Source organism: Danio rerio, chromosome 3, assembly GCF_049306965.1.
Source record: "Danio rerio strain Tuebingen ecotype United States chromosome 3, GRCz12tu, whole genome shotgun sequence".
Lineage (NCBI taxonomy): Eukaryota > Metazoa > Chordata > Actinopteri > Cypriniformes > Danionidae > Danio > Danio rerio.
The window spans coordinates 16626278-16645881 of record NC_133178.1 but is presented as its reverse complement, the minus strand read 5'-3'; the positions used below and the strand labels follow the sequence as shown (position 1 = coordinate 16645881).

The 19604-nt window shown below is 37.0% G+C and overlaps 1 protein-coding gene across 6 annotated transcripts in view; it reads right to left on the bottom strand.

The window, feature by feature from the left end:
- Positions 1–271: 271 nt before the first annotated feature.
- Positions 272–19604, bottom strand: part of znf385c (zinc finger protein 385C) — a 119384-nt gene continuing 100051 nt past the window's right edge. For 3 of the 6 annotated variants that reach the window (XM_073944257.1, XM_001921873.8, XM_005163884.6), the window contains 5 exons: positions 16252–16545; positions 10072–10259; positions 7358–7456; positions 4684–4776; positions 272–3746 (listed from right to left, as the gene is read on the bottom strand). In XM_073944257.1, coding sequence (XP_073800358.1) covers positions 3519–3746; positions 4684–4776; positions 7358–7456; positions 10072–10259; positions 16252–16545 — 902 coding nt within the window. In that variant the 3' untranslated portion in view covers positions 272–3518. The remainder of the gene's footprint in view (positions 3747–4683; positions 4777–7357; positions 7457–10071; positions 10260–16251; positions 16546–19604) is intronic. The other 3 variants (XM_073944258.1, XM_005163883.6, XM_073944256.1) reach the window with 1 other exon arrangement.

Genomic DNA, 19604 nt, shown 5'->3' with positions numbered 1-19604 from the left:
ACGACTTACCACAGTTCGTAATTTTTTTTCAGTTCTCTTCATGAACACAAGATGGCGCGTGGTTGTTGAAGATGAAGCGAACGGCTGCAATGAGAAATAGCGTGTCGTCGGGTAACAAATGATAGACTTTGCCTGGTCGGTCTGGGTATACACAGAACCGGAAAGTCTCGACACGTTTGTCATTATAAAGCAAGATGCCATGACAAGCTGTCATCTTCTTGTCAATAATACGAGTCCCACAAGCCCAAAAAGAACAGCCAGAGCAGTGAGGTGGAAGATCTAATCGATTTATTTCTCTCTCTCTTTCTCTCATTCTCGGCTTTATTTCGGTTTCACGCATTCATACACACTGTACAGAGAAATAGCAAACGAGTCAGAAAAACCAAGACGCAAAATTATGAAAATACATCTCCCTTTGTGTCAGCTCAAATCAATGTTTGATCAGTCACAGAAATGATTGAGCACAATGAACAAATAACATATATAATGTCAGTCAATATTTATATTACGCAATACTGGCCATGTCCCTTTTAAGCATGATTACTCAAATCTCATCTTTGTTCATGCCTAAGAAACATCTATTTGGATTGGACACACAATTCACATATTATTATTATTTTCTTCAGTTTACACGCACACATGCACATTTTCACATGAGGCTCCATGAGTTTTAAACATAATGGGAGAGACATTTTTTGTGCTTTTTGACAATTATTTAAAATAAGTACATAAATTTGGCATTTAATGAGAGTATATTTTGGCACAAGGCAGGCAAACTAGCAGGAAGGGAAATGGGTATTCATTTGAATAGTCAAATTAGCCCTGAACCAACATGGAAGAAATGGGAAATGCCATCCACTGTCTCGTCACTGCTGGCAACAGATGTTTCCATGACTGTCCTGTGACAAACAGATTCCACCGGTGTAAAACATACAGAGGAAAATGTCAAATCAAGCCTTAATGTCCTCAAGATTGGCACCATAAACGCTTTCCACCATACAAAAAACACGAGGAGCACTCACAACATTGAGAGAACGAGGGAAGAAACAAGTACGCTCAAGATAGAGAGAGAGAGAGAAAAGAAACAGAGTCGTCTTCTGTTTTCTTAAAAAGGTTCCAGTTTCCGTCATTATTGCTTAAAGATTGAATATCACCGAACTGAAAAAAGCAACAGATAATAAAAACCCAACAAACAACCTTAAAGATATTTTGGAACTGTTACATTTGGACAACATGTGAAATCATCCACCGACCAGAGACCGTCACAGTTATAAGTATCAAAGCCATATCTGATGTGGACACAACTAGGAATGGTGCAGTTATGTCTTCTTGTGCCTTATGATGGAGTCCACTGGTGGGTTAATTGTCATTCACCATTTGCCTTTTCATGGAGATGAGTTTGGCGTTCAGGAGATATCAAAACACACAAATAGTAGATTTTGATTCATGGAGTTCAAGCAAAGTCCTTGTTTTAAAGTGTCCTCAAAAAAAGAAAAGAAAAATCAGAATTCGTCCATGTTGTGCCTTTTGTAGTGTCAATATGGCTGTTGTTAGTTAGCTCTGTTCAAGGCCCCGTGCTTCATTCCCGCAAGGGCAAACCATCCTCTGATAAGCAAGAGCCCTGAGTGGGCTTGAGACTCACCCGTGACTCCAGGCTTTGAGGCCTTGTCTGGGTGTCCCAATCTCAGCCCGTTTTTAGCAACATCTCTTATAATCCACCACCTTCCTTCTCTCAAATGAGCTTTGTAGCACTTTGATTTACAATTTGACGTACAAACTACATAATCTTATCTACTTCGTGTTAGATTATTATCTCATATCTCCGCAGAAATGGCAAGAAAACATAATATAACTTCATCAAGTAGAGATCGTTCTTATTATCACATTAATTACAATAACCAGATAAAGAATCTACATTAAACATCTCATAAAGTTCTACATATTTACTCTAATCGTGTGTGTATATATATATATATTATAAATGTTAATGATTTACTTTTAAAAGCCGTGTTCATAAAATATTTACAAAAAAGCTCTGTATGCTATAGGGTGTGTTGAAAAGAAATCAGACAGATGACAAGTGGCGAAACAACACAGACTCGACAGCGACATCTAATTCTACAGGTCTGGAGTCAGATGGTACAGTAGATCTATGAAACTGAGCGAATTAAGGGACGTTGTACTTGCAGATGCTTGTGTACTTGGCATTGTGCAATTGCAATATTAATATATTTTAAATTGAATATGTTGAAATCTGTCGACAGAATTGTTTATTCACTAACCGCGATCAGAGTCGTAAAGTTTTGGCAATGGCTCCTCTGTGCAAAATAAATCATTGCCGTTTCCAGAATTGAACATGCTGTTTTGAACAAAATCAAAAGAGTAATGAGCTCATGACGGTTTTTGGATTGCGCGCACACACACATACACACAAGCAAGCAAATAACATGGTGAGGGTTTAGATCTTAATCAAGATGGGACACGGACAGATTTCTGACAGGCACAGTGACCTTTGTGAGGCTGTAATGAGGGAATACTGAGAACAAAATATGCGGACATAAAAGGCCACGTCAAACTGTGACTGAACCGTAATCAACTCATCTGAGATTGTGAGAATGTGTGTGTGTGTGTGTGTGTGTGTGTGCGCATCTTAAATCACCTAATCTGTGCATCAACACTGAAAATTACGACACTGATTGGGAGCGAGTGTGTGTGTGTTGCCTTGCTACCAAATTGTCACCTTCGTCGATTAGGCTGGCACTCAGCGTTACTATGTGATTACCCATGACAGAAAGCCTTAGCATCTGTAAACTAACAGACCAATGAGGTTTATATTTGTAACAAAAGCCAGTCGGATGAGGTTACTCCAAAAATGTGTGCGAATATACAGAGAGACGACTGAATTCGTGTGGAATGGCATGAAAACAGACTGAATAAAATTGAAAATCTATTAAAATAAGCATCAAGTAAAGGGATGTTTGCATTTCCTCACTAAACGAACAGCTAGCGCAGTTATAGGTCTCTAAAATTGTCTTTGCTCTAATAAATTATAGAATTAAAACCTGATTAATATCTGTTTAACGATAAATATCTCGTGAAGCAAAGCTAAATTATCCGTCTTTCACTTCCTTAGCGGTCGTGTCCTGTCAATCAAGTGTTCATCTGCATAGTGGGCTGGTGTTAGCAATGAGGCCCCTCCCATATATCCATATATGGTCTTGCTCTCTCTTTACTTCTCTTTTACACACACTCTCTCTCCCTTTGCTGCATAGTTCAAAAGTGACTCGTTTCAGAGTCACAGTCTTTGAGGAGGATAGGGAACACTATGTGACTGTGTGTGTTTATATTTATATATATACGTGTGTGTGTGTGTATGTGTGTGTTTACAGCTTGGAGAGAGCGGGAGCACGGACAAAGTTTGCACAGAGACCGTCAGTACTGAGAACAGATCGTAAGACTAAATCACATTGATGTGCGCTTTTGTTTAAAGAGCGTGTTTGTTTTGTTTTGGGGGGCGATCAATAGGGGGAGAATATTATGGGAGTGTGTGTGGCTCTCAGAGGTCCTGGTGCTGGCCTAAAGAGGGCTGGGCCGAGGATGGGCGTCTGAATGAAAGTAGTGCCCGGCGGGTGTCGCAGTGCGAGAGGATTGGCCGCAACGGTGCAGAGGGTGGGTGGAGTTAAGGGGGTGGGCAGGAAGCTGGCGGTCAAATTTTTTGTCAATTGCTTCTGTAGAACAAGTTTAGTCTGAGAGAGAGAGAGAAAGATTGAATCAGTAGAAAATTTAAGACATCACAAACAATATTTCTACAGTAAAATAAAGTAAAAGCTTTGAGTTACAGCATTGACTTCTTTTATTTATTTAGGGGCTTGCATTGCAAATGTGCTTAATGTATAGAAGTTGAAAAGATAAAATGTGAAAAGATGGCGCTTCAGGCAAGTTTTTACCAGCAGATGACTCTCTAGGCTTTTTTTTAAAACAGAAGTTGACATTCTAGACTTGCTTTTAACAGCAGATAATGGTGCTCTAGGCTAGTTTTCAAAAGCAGATGGCGCTCTAGACTAGTTGTCAAGCAGTAATGGGCTGCCTGTGCCCCAATTACGTCTAGCAACACCCCTAGATGGAGGTTTATGAGAACCAGCTTTACTGACAAAATGTGCATGAAAATAACCTTTGATTAATCTCCCAACCCTACTGTATGTAACTGTCTCTATCTATGTATATTAGTATACAGTGAAATGGACAGCATTTCAAACTATACTCCATCTGATACACACTAGAATGTTTATCCTAAAAAGGATAGTTCACCCACAATTAAAATTCTGTCATTATTTACACACCCTTCACTTGTCACAAAGCAGTTTGACTTTCTACTGTTAAACCCAAAAGAGGATCATTTAAAGCTGGAAACCTGTAACCATTGACTTTCATAGTATTTGTTTTTCTTACTATGGAAGGAAATGGTGAGGATTTCAGCTTTCTTTAAAATATCTTGTGTTCAGTGGAAGAAAGAAACTCATAGTTTTGTAACCACTTGAAAGAGGAAATACTGAGTATATATGAATAATTTTTGGGTGAACTATCCCTTTAACCAATGTGCAGGCGCTTGTAAAGCATTCTCTTAATAGAATCACAGTATATTTTGGGTTAAACGATGAACAAACGATGAACATAAGTACTCACCTGTGAGGACAGAGAGGAGAGATTGCATTGGCTGATAACTTTCTTCATGGCAGACACTGCGCCGCCCGCATAACCGTTCCATCGGACACCCTGCTGCAAAAGATCGGGAGAACTGAGCTGCATAAAAATCATTTTTAATTACGCAAAATTACTCCTCGTGTCATAATGAGCATGTTTTGCTGGCATCCTCCCTTCAATAACTTCCTCCCCTTCACATTTCCCCATTCTGTCATGCTGAGAACAGACACGGCTTATTATCTTGTTCTGTCAATCATCATCAGTCCTATTGTTTCAAACCAACTCTGGGTATTTTAATATGTGAGGCAGATTTATTTGAATACTATTAACTACACTGTGCTGATTAGTTGAATATGACTTTTTAGTGTTCTAGCTGATGCAAACTTACTTTTTTTTCTCAATTTATTTTTATTTTTTTTTTTTTACAAAATTACTGATCCAAAACAATGCATTTGAGATGTACTACATTTGAACATTTCATGAATTCTTTTCAATCTCACTGTCGCTCCCCAATTTTCAAATTTTCCTTCCCAAATAGTATATGAAAAATAACTATGCACCAATTGTAGTACCACCCAGTACTACCTAAATCGTAGTATTTACACAAGTATAGTATTATGTTACATTTTGTGGCAGAAAGTAGACCTAACTAATAGTTAATATTACCTATAACACACTGCATGTTGGACATTGCTATTGAAAAGTGATTATCACTGTAAACATGGGTAAAATCTTCTAAAAATCTACAAACATGGCAGATGCATAAGACTGACAATGCGTAGAGAGGCTCAGGAAAAGGGCTTTGAAGAGCCTAACTAACGATCTGAGAATCCTTGTAGCAAACTTATGTGTGCTGCTTCAAGAAAGCAACCATTCATGTGTGTAGTGTTTCATTTTCACTTGTTTATATTCATTTAAATATTTAGTTTAATCATATGATCATTTATTTAGGTATCATTTTATTGATCATTAGATAATAATTTGATAATTATTAATTATTATTTGATTGTTTTATAATTTTATTATTACTATTTTCTTATAACTATTGCTTTATTATTATTTATTTTTTCCATATTGTTACAAACTTATGATTGTGTGGATTCCAGCGACACTTAACACGTCTTTATTTCGAGGTCGATTGTCTCAGGACAGTATTGTGAAGCAGTCATTTTCCATTGCTGTTGCTTGTGGTATAAAAACAATTGTTGGATTCATCCTGGTCAGGTTATGTCTGAGCATCGAAACATACGAAACTAAGATCATTCAGTAAACTCTGCTCTTTCTTTATCCCAATTACTTCTGATCATCTCTGGCTTTCTCAGTCAACTGCTATATTGATAGGAGACTATAAATTTAGTTGAATACTGGTTAAAACCTGTTAGCCAGCACTCAATTTTGGGGATTTAGACCTACCTAAATTTAAATAGTAACAGTTCCTGACTCCATTAAGCTACAAACACAAATTATGTATCATTGGAAAGAAGACACTTTGAGCTTTACTGTGGTAAAAGGTTACATGTTAAAAAATATATAAAAAGTTATACATTATGAATTCATGAGAAATTTTTTTTTTTACTATTGTGTTCAATATTTGTTTTCCATATAGAAACACAGGAAAACAATATAATGTCCTGGAAAAATAATATGACTTGAAAACCAAGTATTCATCAGTTTATATGTCAAATTTGATGAAGATAGCATGCAAAATAAGATTTCTGTAAAAAGTTTTCCAAGGCTATGTCGATGTCCTTTTCTCCCTCACCGTCAGAGGCATCTTCCCAAGCTAAAACATTAACAGTTGCTGAATGATTTGGTCTACCATTACAGTTTATGCATATTTAGAATGACACTCTGGGCTGTATTATCCATCATCTAGAGTTTATAATGCTCAAAATGAAAAAAAGTTATAGATGGTTAACAGGTTTGGGTATTGAGCGGCTCTGCTGGCTTGTTGTCTGGATACCCAAAGAAACACACATTTTCTGATGGTATCTGGCGTTCGGGGCACGCTAGATCTTATTTATCTGGCATGGAGCGTGTTTTCTAACAGCTTTGAATAATGATTAATATCTAATCTGTTTAAAAAATATATATTTTTATATTATTCATGTTATATTTTATCTGGAACAATACTGTGAACTCTTACTAGGACCAATCTGAATCTGCCTTTCTGCACAGAATTTTGCAAAATAATAATAACTAATAATAATAATAATAAATAAATAAATAAAATAATAATTAAAAATTAATTATTAATCCATACTTAATTGGAGATTATAGATGCTGAAAACCCATATATTAACTAGAGTAAAATAAACCTAATTTTAACCTTATTTAAGATCTACAATTGTATTTGTATTGTATTGTAAAGCTGTATTGTAAATACATTATGCAACCATACATTATCTAACCATTTGCATATTATTCAATAATAGTACTGAAATGAATACGAACACTGAATAAATATATATTTGAACACATTTACATAAGTAAATAAGTAGACAATGACGGGCTCAAAAATCTGGTAATAGGCCGAGTCATTAGCCTCTGAATGCATAATTACACAAACAAAAGACAAGATTTCTCTGCACAAAGCACCCACAAATTTACATCTCCTGCAAGAATGTGACAAGTGTGTGTTCCTGTGTGTGCTCACCGACACGGTTGAGGTAGGCTGACTCTTGGCATGAGGGTTGAACTTGGGTTTTGGAGGTTTCCCAGCCAGTCTATCCTTATGCCTTCGACTGTTCATGTGCTAAACAAACACAGAGGTCAAGAGTCATTTTTAATGGTGCATTTTCAATCATGATACCAAGACTAGAACAAGAGCAGCCTTTTCTGTTTAAACTTTTAAATATTTTTCAACCTTTCCCTTCTCCTGTCTCTTTTTTTCAGCAGGCTTCATCTCATTTACGTCACACTTAAGAGCGGCTTAAGGCAAGCATGAAATACCATTAAATGTCATGTTCCTCAGACCACAGTGGACACAGGGCCAACAACAACACACACACACACCTCTTTTATGAAAGTGTAAAGCATTAAAAAAGCATCTTACCTAAATTTATACCTTCACTTCAACGCAATGAAATAATTTATAATTTAAAGAAATTAATTTTGGTCCAATATATATATATATATATATATATATATATATATATATATATCATTGCACTCTTCCAGGTAAATTTGGTGCGGTAACCAAAGTGACAAAACAAAAATTATTCACTCTCACATGGTCGCCCACTGAAGCTAAGCAAGGCTGGGGCCGAACAGTACCTGTATGGGAGACCACACGGAAAAGTAAGGTTGCCCAGCAGGGGCGCCCAACCTGTGATCTGTGTGGGTCCTTATGCCCCAGTATAGTGGCGGGGACTCTATACTGCTCAGTGAGTGCCGTATTTTAATAAGACGTTTAATTGACGTCCTGATTCTCTGTGGTCGTTTAAAAAAATCCCAGGATGTCCTTCAAAAAAAGAGTAGGGGTTAAACCCTGGCATCCTGGCCAAATTTGCCCACTGGCCTCTGTCCATCATGGCCTCCTAACCATCCCCATTTTATAATTGGCTTCTCTCTCCTCGTCTCTTCTCAACCAATCAACTGGTGTGTGTTGTGTGGTCTGGCGCAATATGGCTGCCGTTGTGTCATCCAGGTGGTTGCTGAACAACTGGTGGTGTATGAGGAGATTCCCCCAATGTGTAAAGCATTTTGAGTGTCCAGAAAAGCGTTATATAAATGTAAGGAATTATTATTATTATTATTATTATTATTATTATTATTATGCCTTTGCACACAGTCCAAAATTTTCGCTTCCAATTCAATCCATTCATCATGTACACAAACCCTACACACTGAGTCCGATGCGTAATAATGAATCCATTACAAAAAAAACCTAAACCATTTAAGAAGTGATGAAGTGATGCTTTGTTTTCTTCTTCAAAATCAAAAAAAGAAAAAAGGATAACATTGAGCTTTCATATATTGTGTTCCTTCAGTACTCCATACTGCATAAAGTGAATGGAGAATCCAGCTTATCAAAGAGCCGCGCTTGATTATCTCCAAATGCAAAGTTTGTTTCAGGAAACCAGTAGATCTTTTATCATTACTTTTGATACTTCACACATTTACATATGTAAACAAATCCAGAACATAGACTTGCAGTACGTATAGACATTATAATAGATGGCAGCCATATCGACGTATTGGAGTAACAGACCATGAGGTGTCTAGCTTTCTATTATAATGTCTATGGGCAGTACGTCAAAGATATGGACACACACACACACGCACGCACACACACCAAAAAGCAGAAGGGAGCGGTGTGCCAGTCGCTGAATCCAGCATATGTGTTCTCAACAGTCCGCCAAAATCTGTCTCTATAATATGCTTTGTGTTTGTCATAAAGTTATCTGTGCTGAAAGCTCAAGGGGGGGCATTCATAGCACTTGTACGGTGGCTCTGAACTGGCAAACACTTCTCAAAACATTTTATCGGATACAAAAAACAAAATAAAATCAAACCTGAGTCAAATTTTTTTATGACAGACAACAGTTTTGGAGGCATCATCTATACGATTCACACAACGTGAGGTCGAATTTATTTTTTAACATGTGAAAATGTCAGATTCAGTGAACAATACTCTTTACAGCTGAAACGTTTGTCTCCATATTTTTTGATCAAGGTACAAAATGTGTGCATTTATGTAAATTTCCAAGGTTTTTCTAGTGAGAAACACTAACAGGCTATGTGATGTGTCTGGTGTATATGATCTTCAATAGACAGAAATAAGTGAAATAATACGCCACCTCAAACTCAACCCTAGCCACCAGCTATAGCTATGTTTCCAACCATCATTTTTAAGTAAGCTCTACACAAGAAGTTTGGACAGAGGAGAAATGTTGTGTTCAACTGAGTCTCTCAAGGTTTCTCTCAAGGTTTTTTTTCCTTTACTTTCGTCAATTGGTGAAGTTTGCTCCTCGCCACTGTCACCACTGGCTCGCTTGGTTTGGGACATGTGGAGCTGTGCATCGATGGATTTGCTCTTCAGTGTTTGAACTTTCAGCAGTGAAAACTAAACCACACTGAACTACACTGAACATATGAACTCTGAAAACTGGACTGACACAGTTTCAGTTTACTAAAACGTCTATGTTAAGCTGCTTTGACACAATCTACATTGTAAAAGCGCTATGGAAATAAAGATGAATTGAATTGAATGTGTATTTTGGAATATGGCATGCTTAATGGAATGCCAAGAGGCACATAAAGTGGCATTATCTGAACCCTAAAATGTCTGCAGAGATTCAATTAAAGTTACTTATTTCAGATATTCCAGTGAGTTACATGCATGGGTGTCGATTAGTTTTCCTTTACCTGGCTGAGTTGAGTCTCAGAGTTAACATGGATCTCGCAAACTTCACAGTAGAAGCTCTTGCTGGCCACGCCCAGACTTCCCTTGCTGGCCAATCGCTTGCTTTTACACGAAGGGCGGGATGACATCGCTTTCCCTCGTCTCCGTGGCAACACACTCTGTCCATCCATCATTAGTTTATGCTTGGTGCCTGCGACATGCAAGAAGGAGAGGAAAAAAACTCACTTATTCTGTTGAAGGCAAAATTATTAGCCTTCCTGTGATTTTTTTTTCAATCCTCTTTTTTATATTTCCCAAGTGATGTTTAACAAAGCAAGTAACTTTTCAAAGTATTTCCCTATTTATTTGTTTTTCTAGACTATGTATTGCTTTAGTTTAAACATTGAAAAATATTACTACTACTACTTCTTCTTTTAATAATAATAAAATAATAAAACTGACCGAAAATGGAAAAATTACAATTTTCTAGAGCAGTGTTTGTCAACCACGTTCCTGGACCACCAGCTCTGCACATTTTCCATGTCTCCTTTAGCAAACACACCAGATTCAGATCATTAACAGAGAGAGAAAGACCTGTAACAGGTGTGACAATGGAAACATACAAAACATGCTGTGCTGGTGATCCTTCAGGAACATGGTTGAGAAACACTGTTCTAGACCAATATAGCCAGCAGACACACAACGTCGTAAGACGATAATATTAGGCTGGATTTAGGTTGCCAGCATTTAAAGGACCATGTTATTTTGACATCCAATAAGGAATTATTTTGTTGATTTTAGTTTGTGTTGGAAAGTGACCAAAAGGTCAAACCGATTTTCATTTCCAAAACAAAATGCAACGTTCCATGACAACTTCAATCAGACATCATGTTGATGTTCTGTGCCTGCTGGGTATACTCTTATTCTGGCATAATAGTCAAGAAACCCTGCTGCAGTACCATGGCTCACCAGGCAGAGTGATATTACACAGCATTTGAGAATACCGTTGGCTGATTTTAGAGGGTGCTTTGAAACCTTTGGGACATGACAGCTGCGCTGTTGCTCCATCAGATAACACAACAGATTTAATGTGATTTGATGTGAACCAACTAACCAACCTTTTCCATTCAGGGATTTACAGTTACTAGTAGTCCTTATGAACAATCAGCGGTGGAAAGAGTACTGAAAAAAATCATACTCAAGTACCATTACTCTCTCAAAAATGTAGTGCGAGTAAAATTAGCTGTTGTAAATATTAAACAAACTAAAAAATAGTAAAAAAAAAAGTTTAAAAGATAAAAAATAGCCCTTTTTGAATGTACACAAGAGTTGTGAGTATTGAGTTTAATGCTGTAAAAAGCGAATGTATTTACAAGAAATTTGTGTTTAAACGTAACATTCTGTAGTGCATTTAGGCATTGTTAAAGACTATTTGGTGATTTCAGTATAGTAAACATCCGCCATTTTCTCATAAATGTCATCCAGTTTAAACCAGGGGTCTCAAACTGCTGGCCCGTGGGCCATTTGCAGCCTCCCTCCGGCCCACAACTGACATCAAAATATAACACGATTTGGCCCTCCAAAACATTTATTTTTGAATCACTATTGTTGTGCAGTTGCATATAGCCACTTGTAGTTTTGACCCCCCACTTACTGGAGATTTAAAGGATTGCACTATATATTTGGGTTACTTTCGGTTTCTCTTAGCGTGCAGTCGAGAGTAAAGCTGCGGTCACGTTAAAGTTTAAGCTAGGGAAATTCTGTAGTACTACGCTGCGAACAAGATGATTAGACATTATAAAAAGCGAGCGATTGCTTTAAATTTCTGTCCAGAGACATCATGTTTTGATCCTCGATTGGACTCACGCAGTCAAGTGATGCGATTTCACAGGTCAGAGTTCACCAAGCTCGAACTTTGCAACGCAGTGAACTGCGGAACTTGTCGCATGAGCTTTTGTTTTTGGTCTGATGTATTCGCATGCGTATGAATGGAAGTCTATGGGGTGAAAAGTCCAGTGTGACCGCAGCTTATTATTTCTGGGGGTGATTTAAACGTTGAACTATATGTCCATAAGTGCTCTATTTTTACTAAAGCTCTATTTTTAAAAAAAATATTAAAGGGTCGTTTGATCATTATCAGTTTCATACTACTTTAGTATTTTTTGCACAAACATTTCTTTGTTTGATGGTGGTGTAAATATGATAATTTTGCTAATATTCGATTAAAAGGTCTCATTTAATAAATGTTCCTCATACGTGTATTAAGAATTGTATATAAAGCTGCATTAGTAATGTTTTACTGCTGGCTGAATTGAACATATTAAAGTAATAGTAGGACATATTTCCCCCCTCTTTGTTGTAGTTTAACAAAAAAAGAAAAAAAGATTTTGAGAGCAACAATTGCCAGTAAAGTCACTAAAGTTACCCAAAATGCTTTCTGCTGTCTTAAACTATCTGCTAAACTTTTGGCTAAGGAGCAAACTGATTGGGACATAATTATTATCATTATGCCTATTATTAAATTGTGGTATTTTCCTAGCAATTTAAACTATCCCTACAATATGTAAGACAAGAAACAAAAGAAGGAGCTTTGACTGCAAATAATCTGGGGAAGAATGTCTGAGTGCATCAATAACATCAGGTTTCCACTTTTTTGATGAGCTTGAATGTTAAAACAGCCCTCCTATGAGTTGTCAGTCACTGATGTGCCCCTCTGCAAAATTGAGATTGAGACCCCTGGTTTAAGCAGTCTCTGGGTCATTGCATGTAAAGATTTTATACATTTTTTGACACTTTTAGTGCTTCCAAATGGTTTGCTGTATTTACATACTGCGATATAAAAAATAAAGTAGTGACTGCAGATTGAAAGATAATAGTGGAGTAAAAGTACTAATACAGCACTAAAAATGTGCTCAAGGGGAAGTACACAACTTTAAAACTACATAGTAAATTACAATTCCTGAGAAAAACCACATAGTTACAGTCATTTGAGTGTTTGTAATTTGGTACTTTACATCACTGTAAACAATTCAGTGCTTCCCACAAATAGACTTTACTTAGGCGCGCCGCCCAAGTATATAAACGGCTTCCAAGTATATTTGGTGGTGACACATGAATAATACTAATATTATCATCCTTTTAAACGTTTTTTTTTTGTATCGTACATGAAAGCCAAACATTCGGGATCAACTATCCAGTGCAAAATCTCTCACTCTGCACATTTCCTACCGCTGATTTTGTGCGCGCGCAATCTGTCACTTACACAGACAATCTCACATGCTCTGCAGACCCACAGAGGCACTCCTTTTCCACCAAAATGTGTTCGACTGTAGTTTCAGAATCTCCTAAAATGTCCAGGATTCAGGTTTTACTTTCGCTTTCCAAAGTGGGCGTTACTTGTATGCGCGCACATCCGCGAGAGAAACATTGAATGATTATTTAATAAACGACTAATAAACTTTACTATATACGCGGAGAGAGAAAATGACATCTATAATGGCTGCAAGATATTTGTACACCATTAGAAATAGCTAATCAACTAATTTGCCTTATTGAAAAAATCTGCACTTTTTATTATAGTAATTGTTATCATTTTTAGCAATAATGTCTATTTTAATTTTTTAATTTTTCTGATATTTATTTTGATTTGCTGTATATTTTATTAACTTGGTGTTATTATATTACATGCTTTATACATACAGTATGTAACACAGGGGTCTCAAACTCGCGGCCCGCGGGCCATTTGCGGCCCTCAGTGCAATATTTTGTGGCCCGCGCCGACCGCTGTACACTGACAGAATCAGCGGAGCGGGGAGAGAGAGCGCTTCCAGCTCCGCTGATTCTATCCGTACACAGCGGTCACTGGCATTCCCCGCCCGCCGTGTAAACAAAGGAGCGGGGATGCCGGTGACGTCACCACGCACCCCGCCCCTTTGTTAGACGCTGTGACGGGCGGGAAGAACCAAGGTAAGCTGTTCCCGCCCCTGCCTGCCACTCAGCTACATCCTGCATCTTGCAGGGCTCGAAATTGCGACCATTTTGGTCGCATATGCGCCCGAAAATTAATCTATGCGACCTCATAATATATTTGGGCGCATTAGTGCGACTGCTGATAATGGTTGTAGTGCGACCTGTTTTGATTTTTTGTAAAAACATGCTGAATCGCTCTTCCCTGCCGCTATATTGGTTCATAGCTGTCAATCACTCAAGGTATTTCGCTGTCAGATGACAGGGAAGGAGCTTTTATGACCACGGGAAATGCAAACGGCAAAAGAGTAAAAACTTAAAGCACACAGGTTTGCAAACCCCACCTAAAATTGAGGTGCAGATGAGAGCGATCATGACACGTCACGTGGTGAATAATGATCCACCAGCTGAGATCAATCGAGTACGCGCTTCATGGAGAAGGCGCCCGAATCTCCATGCGTTGCATTCACTGCGTGTTCCGCGCAAATGTCCGCTAAAAGTCAAATCTAATACTGTACATATCATCGCCAAAGAAGCTCGCCTTTACTAAGTTTACACTGAAACTGCGGCTCATAACAAACAGCGGTATTCCGCCGGTGGTCATCGCAAGAATCCTGCTCTGCCTGCTCATAAATTGGGTCGGCTGACTCACAAACACAGAAACATGAAGATCATCTCAGACTGAACCTTTAAATTGACACAAACTGAAACCAAATCTTTTAAAGTGATAGAAGTGAGACTTTCTTTCTTTTGTCTATTCTTTTTTGAGGTGTATATTATTTTTATTTTTTTATTTATTTACTGATGACTGCTTTGCAGCTTTCATCATTGAATTGAATGATTTATTATAATCTTTTGTTTGTTTTGTAGCAGAAATATTATTTATTAAATTGGCATGCATATAAAAACAGCAGTATAAAATAAATATTTCTTACTGCAATGCTTCATTTTTGTTTGATGCAAACTATACAATTATTTTTCATAAAGTAACAGACTTTTTATAGCAGATAACCTACATTCATGCACATTCAAGGCAGTATCATAATGAGAAATGTAATTCATTTTTACTATTATTGTCATTTTCATCATCATTAATATTCTATAATTATTAGACATTCATTTTGGAATTATTGCACACAAATATCAATGTCTTCGCAGCATTAGTTAGATAGTTTTTTCTAGTTTTTGTCAGTCCTATTGATGTTGTTTTAAAATACAATAAATCCCTTAAAAAGCAATTTGCAGCGGTGCTCAATCATTTTTGGTGGATGCTCCTAAATTTTTTCTGGTGCTCCTAAATCTATTTTGGTGCTCCTAAATATTTGAAGTTGGGAGCACCGGTGCTACCAAGTAAAAAAGTTAATTTCGAGCCCTGTCTTATATATATTATAGGTAGATACAGACTGGTACAGACTGATGTGACTGGAGTGGGGTGGGGGTGTTTTATTTATACATGCGCCTTTTTTTAGGTGAGGGAATGGAAGTTTTGAGTTAGTTCCCCCACTTTTTTCCCTAGGACTAGGTCTTTTTGGGAGCACATATTTGTGTGAGAAGTTATTCTCCACCTTGAACTTCAATAAGTCAAAGTACAGGTCTAGACTTAATAATGATCATCTTCAAGCCATACTGAGGGTCTCAACTGCTTCCGCTCTAAAGCCAAATGTGGTTCAGATTTGTGAGAAGAAGTGCTGTCAAGTCTCTGGCAGTAAGGAGTAGGCAAAAGATGCCATGTTCAGAAGAACTGTTCATAATCTTCACTCAATGTTCTATTAATGTTCAGGACACTTCATGTTCAGAAGAAATAATTAAAACTGTTAATAATGGCATTTGAGGACTTTTTTTTTGTGAAATCCCTTATGCGGCCCAGCCTCACCCAGACTTTGCCTCCTGCGGCCCCCAGGTAAATTGAGTTTGAGACCCCTGATGTAACATGTCATGCTACTAAAACAACTTGACAGAGAGAGAGAGAGAGAGAGAGAGAGAGAGCACCCTGTCTGAGGGTGCACATGGCTCAATATGTTTGTCGCATGCAGTTGACCATTTATGTGCTGTAAAAGGTTTCAATCCGGCTACCACCTCAACTATATTTTAAACCTGTGGTACATGTTTTAAGCTAGACTGAAAAAACAAAGACTTGATGACAAGCCAAAAAATCTCAAACCAAAAACGTATTAGTGCTAGTAAAAACTTGCCTGCAGTATCTTGTCTTTAAACAGGTCTAGAAAAAGGCTACATACCACTATTGTGAGCCTCCATCTGAATGCTGGAGTTGACCGTGACTTTGCAGATGGGGCAGTGCAGGTGTTGTTTGGACTTTTTGGGCTCCTTCTCTGCCGGTGTGTCTGCTGCAGGGCTGTCCTGTGGAGGAGGGCTTGTGTCTCCGCTGGGTTCCAGGAGAGCGTCGGGGTGCTGCGAGTGAGGAGAGGATGCGCACAGGTCAGCAGACGAAACCTCTGATATGGGCGTCAGCACCACTGAACTGCAGTGAGCGTCGTCCACTCGTAGCGCAGACTCCGGGTCGCTGACAGCAGCTGAAGAGAGACAGAGCCATTGATTTAAAAAAAACTTTTAAATAATGCAATTAATTGAACAATTCCTAACTTTTTTACTGTTAACACTTTCCTCCAAATTTTCCTCTAGAATTCTTCAAACATTACATGACACTACAAAAAATGTCTTTGAATAAAAGCATCTAATAATGCATGCATAAATGTACATTGTAAGAAAAATCTGTGGTCCCACTTTATATTAAGTGGCCCTAACTAATATGTACTTACATAGGAATTAATAGTTTGTTACAATGTACTTATTATGTAAATACATGTATTTACTGTGTACATATGCTTGATTAAATACATGTATGTAATTACATCTGTAATTAACTTTTGTAATTACATTTGTAAATACACTGTTGACCATTCCTTACACCTTAACCTACCCTTAAACCTACCCATACCACCAAACCTGTCCATAACCCAACCTCTATCCCAACTCAAGAGCACCACAAGTGTTCTCAAATACATTATAAACACAATAAGTAAATTTTATTTATTTTTTTGATGTAAGTACATAGTAGTTAGGGACACTTAATATAAAGTGGGACCAAATCGGTAAATTAACAATTTTCTGTATTTTGTAATTAATTTTGATTTATTATTATCATCAATCTATGCTTTTTAATTGCTTTGTGGGACCTTGATCTTTCCTCCAACAACTTCTGATGTGGAAATGTTTGAAAAAGTGACTTTTATTGAAATTTGTATAAGTTTGATGTGATATTTTGTCTGGTTTGGTGCTGTAAATTATGATACAAAAACCTGGTAATAAACTGCTGGTACTTTTTTCTGTTTTTTTCAGACTTAATTCTCTATATTTTATTTATTATACAATATATTGTTTCAAAGCACAAAAACCTTAGCAATAGTCACTTTGATAAAAGCACAGTTGAATTTTCATCATAAAAAGTTGACAGATCAGTAGATTGACATCCCATAATATAATTCACAACTGTAATCCATTTGTGAACACACAAATTCATCCTCTGCACTTCAATCACCGTCTGGTTCAGCTCAGCTGCCAAACCGACCTCAATAGACTACAGCGAATAGTCCGGACTGCTGAACACATCACTGGCACTACCCTTCCTATACTTCAAGAACTGTACTCTTCCAGAGTGATTAAAAGGGCTCACAAAATCACTCTGGATGCCTCGCACCCAGCACACTACCTGTTCCTGTTACCGTAGTGTCGGCGCTTCAGAGCACCAACCACAAAAACAGCCAGACACAGGAAAAGTTTCTTTCCTCAAACCATCTACCTCATAAACAGTTAAATATTACCCAACTGTGCAATAATTGTGCACTACTTTCTCATACGCACAAACAAATTCCTTGTGTGTGTGAAGCATACTTGGCAATAAAACTGATTCTGATTCTGTAAACAGAAAAAATATGGTAAATCATGAAATACAGAAAAAGTGTTAATTAACAGATTTCAGTGTACCTTGCATTAAAGAACTACATCTTATTTGTTAGTTTACAATATGCATATTAAACAGTCACCTGGTACTCTACTATAGATTTGAACACTCCAAGCATATCAATGTAAATTTGAGATTTTAATTTGACAATTTGGCTTGTCTTACCTGAAAATTGCTAACTGTAAATTGTGAGTCATCTATCAGTTCAATCATCAACCAGTCTGTCTATTAAAATCTGGCCAATGAGAGCCCAAAAAAGTCTGAACTGAGCCCTCGACATAATATTTAGGTTATTATTTGACCAAAAGCAACCATAATTCATTTGTCCTAAGGTAATAACTATTCAAAAAACCCAAAGGTGAAAATATGTTTAAATTTGACATTTCAAAAAACACTGATGGACATTAATCTTTCCAATATACTTTAGTTATACAATAGTTATAGTAATTAATAGTAGTTATACAATAAATAATAGTTTTTATATACTTTTTATCAATCAATCAATCAATCAATCAATCAACAAATAAATAAATCAATCAATCAACCAATCAATCAATCAATCAGTCTGTCTAATTTGTTCAATAAAAGCTCTTCACACTCTGAACTCTGACAAAAAAACTATTTTTCCAACAATTATACCATCTTTTTCTAACAATTACAAAATAATTTGATATAAGTGAGTACAATAACAGTACCGCTTGAGCACAAATCAATATGATCCATAAATGAACTGATTACCAACTGCATGTAGGGATTTAATAAAAAAATCTGTTGCTTTAAATTGATTTCCTTTCAAAATCCACTCACAAATGAGACGATGCTACTTCAACACATTAAACACCCATGGACCAAGATTTGAACATAGCAAACTAAATTTCAGTCATTTGGTTTGAGATGGACCAGTTTTATGGTGCTGTTTTTGTCTTTTTTATATTACTTTCATTATATTGAAATAACAATGCGATAACAGATTTTCATTTGGCCTAAAATTTTTAATTAAAAAGTCAGAGGAAATATCAGGCTCAGAGTAGTAGATTTGTTACCAGCTACTTTCAAGATCCTGCACAAAGAGTAACTATCATTAAAATCAATATTGCAAAAAAAAAAAAAAAAAAAAAAAGCCTTACAATACACCATCTGCAAGACATCTAGTTGTGTGTGTGTTATTTTACTTTTAGCATTTACTTATAAGCTTATTATAAGTCAATCGAACAATCAGTAAGTGCAGGCAGTAATCCAGCACCACTATTCAGCATAAAAATATCCTTTCCGTCCAAACATCTGAACATCCGCTAACTGTAATTTAGCAGTGGGCTAGTTTCCAATTTGGCAGAAATGAGCAGCACAGGAACACAAATACAAATACAGACACTTTCAGAGCGACTGTTTGTGGCGCTGCGACATTATTGAGGCTGAGCTTTTATAGAGCGCCGCTCCAGTGTTGAACTGCAGGAGCCATTTATTTAAGTCTGCCTTTGAAAAGGCCAGTGTTTGAGTCCTTTTATTTGATCTACTCTGTTGGAGAAAAAAGTAATAATAAAAGCCATAGTGTAACGCAAAGAGGTGCTTTCAGTGAGGACAAAGAAGCATTTTTGAAGCCCTCTACAGACT